This window comes from Mizuhopecten yessoensis, unplaced genomic scaffold, assembly GCF_002113885.1.
Source record: "Mizuhopecten yessoensis strain PY_sf001 unplaced genomic scaffold, ASM211388v2 scaffold9771, whole genome shotgun sequence".
NCBI classification, from domain to species: Eukaryota; Metazoa; Mollusca; class Bivalvia; order Pectinida; family Pectinidae; genus Mizuhopecten; species Mizuhopecten yessoensis.
The window spans coordinates 2,972-4,060 of record NW_018408214.1 but is presented as its reverse complement, the minus strand read 5'-3'; the positions used below and the strand labels follow the sequence as shown (position 1 = coordinate 4,060).

The following is a 1,089-nucleotide window of genomic DNA, read 5'->3' as shown; positions in this document are numbered from 1 at the left end:
ACTATCACAAGGAGACAAACACGAACATATCGCAGCCTCCCAAAATACACACACATACACTACACGCATGCATCTTGCACACAGGGGAGGCCGTCCTTAAATGACCTTAGCTGTTAATAGGACGTTAAACAAAATCAAACAAACAAACAATTTAAGATTCTAGTAATTTTATGGATGAAAGGATTACATAATTTGGTTGAAAAGATTCCTGGACCAAGGGAAAAGTGTAGGATTATAAAGTATGGGCACACTGAGGGCTGCAAGAATAATTTAACTTTAAATTAAAACAAAACCATGATGAGATGATAACATGTCCCTTGGTCATTCTTATCCTCTGCTTTTCAGACAAAATGTGGTATGATAATATGGTTGCTTTGTCTGTTTGTTTGACTGATTGTGGGACTTCAGTTTCTGTAAGGTAAGGGTAAGCTCTAGTGACATGACATGTTTCTCGAAAGTTAATTTGATTCCATGTGATAAAACTTACTCATTAAGATGGCCAACTTACTCATTAAGATGGCCGGCTGATGTAAGCAGAAGCATTTGAACCATTTATTGATCTTTAATCAGGAGATTAGTACATGATTTATGGGTTTCTTTTGTAACAGATCGCAACGTGGATGTGCTGATCCTCAGTATAATGAGGCATTGTTAAGTATACTTAACTGTTTTTGATTGTGTAACAGAGGGCAGTGCTGACATGCTGATACTGGAGGGGTCTCACAAGTATTTGATTATAGCAGTTCAAGAAGGACAGACCATCGCAGCAAATGATATAGCAGTTCAAGAAGGACAGACCATCGCAGCAAATGAAACTGATGTCCCTTTTATAACCACCAATGTATCTGTCAGAATTGGCCCCTACAACACTGCGTGTGGCTTCTACGATAATGCCAAGGATCAGTGGGCAACTGACGGCTGTCAGGTACATATCTCAGGAATCAGTGGGCAACTGATGGCTGTCAGGTACATATCTCAGGTATCAGTGAAAACTGATGGCTGTCAGGTACATATCTCAGGGATCAGTGGGCAACTGACAGCTGTCGGGTACATATCTCAGGGATCAGTGGGCAACTGATGGCTGTCAGA

The 1,089-nt window shown here is 40.6% G+C and overlaps 1 protein-coding gene across 1 annotated transcript in view; it reads left to right on the top strand.

Moving 5' to 3' along the window:
- The window catches only part of LOC110458785, a gene marked incomplete at its 3' end in the record, with an annotated part of 2,809 nt that extends 1,843 nt beyond the window's left edge, over positions 1–966 (top strand). Inside the window, exon 2 of the mRNA XM_021510692.1 lies at positions 687–966. Within this exon, the coding sequence (XP_021366367.1) occupies positions 687–966 (280 nt within the window). The remainder of the gene's footprint in view (positions 1–686) is intronic.
- Positions 967–1,089: the final 123 nt, after the last annotated feature.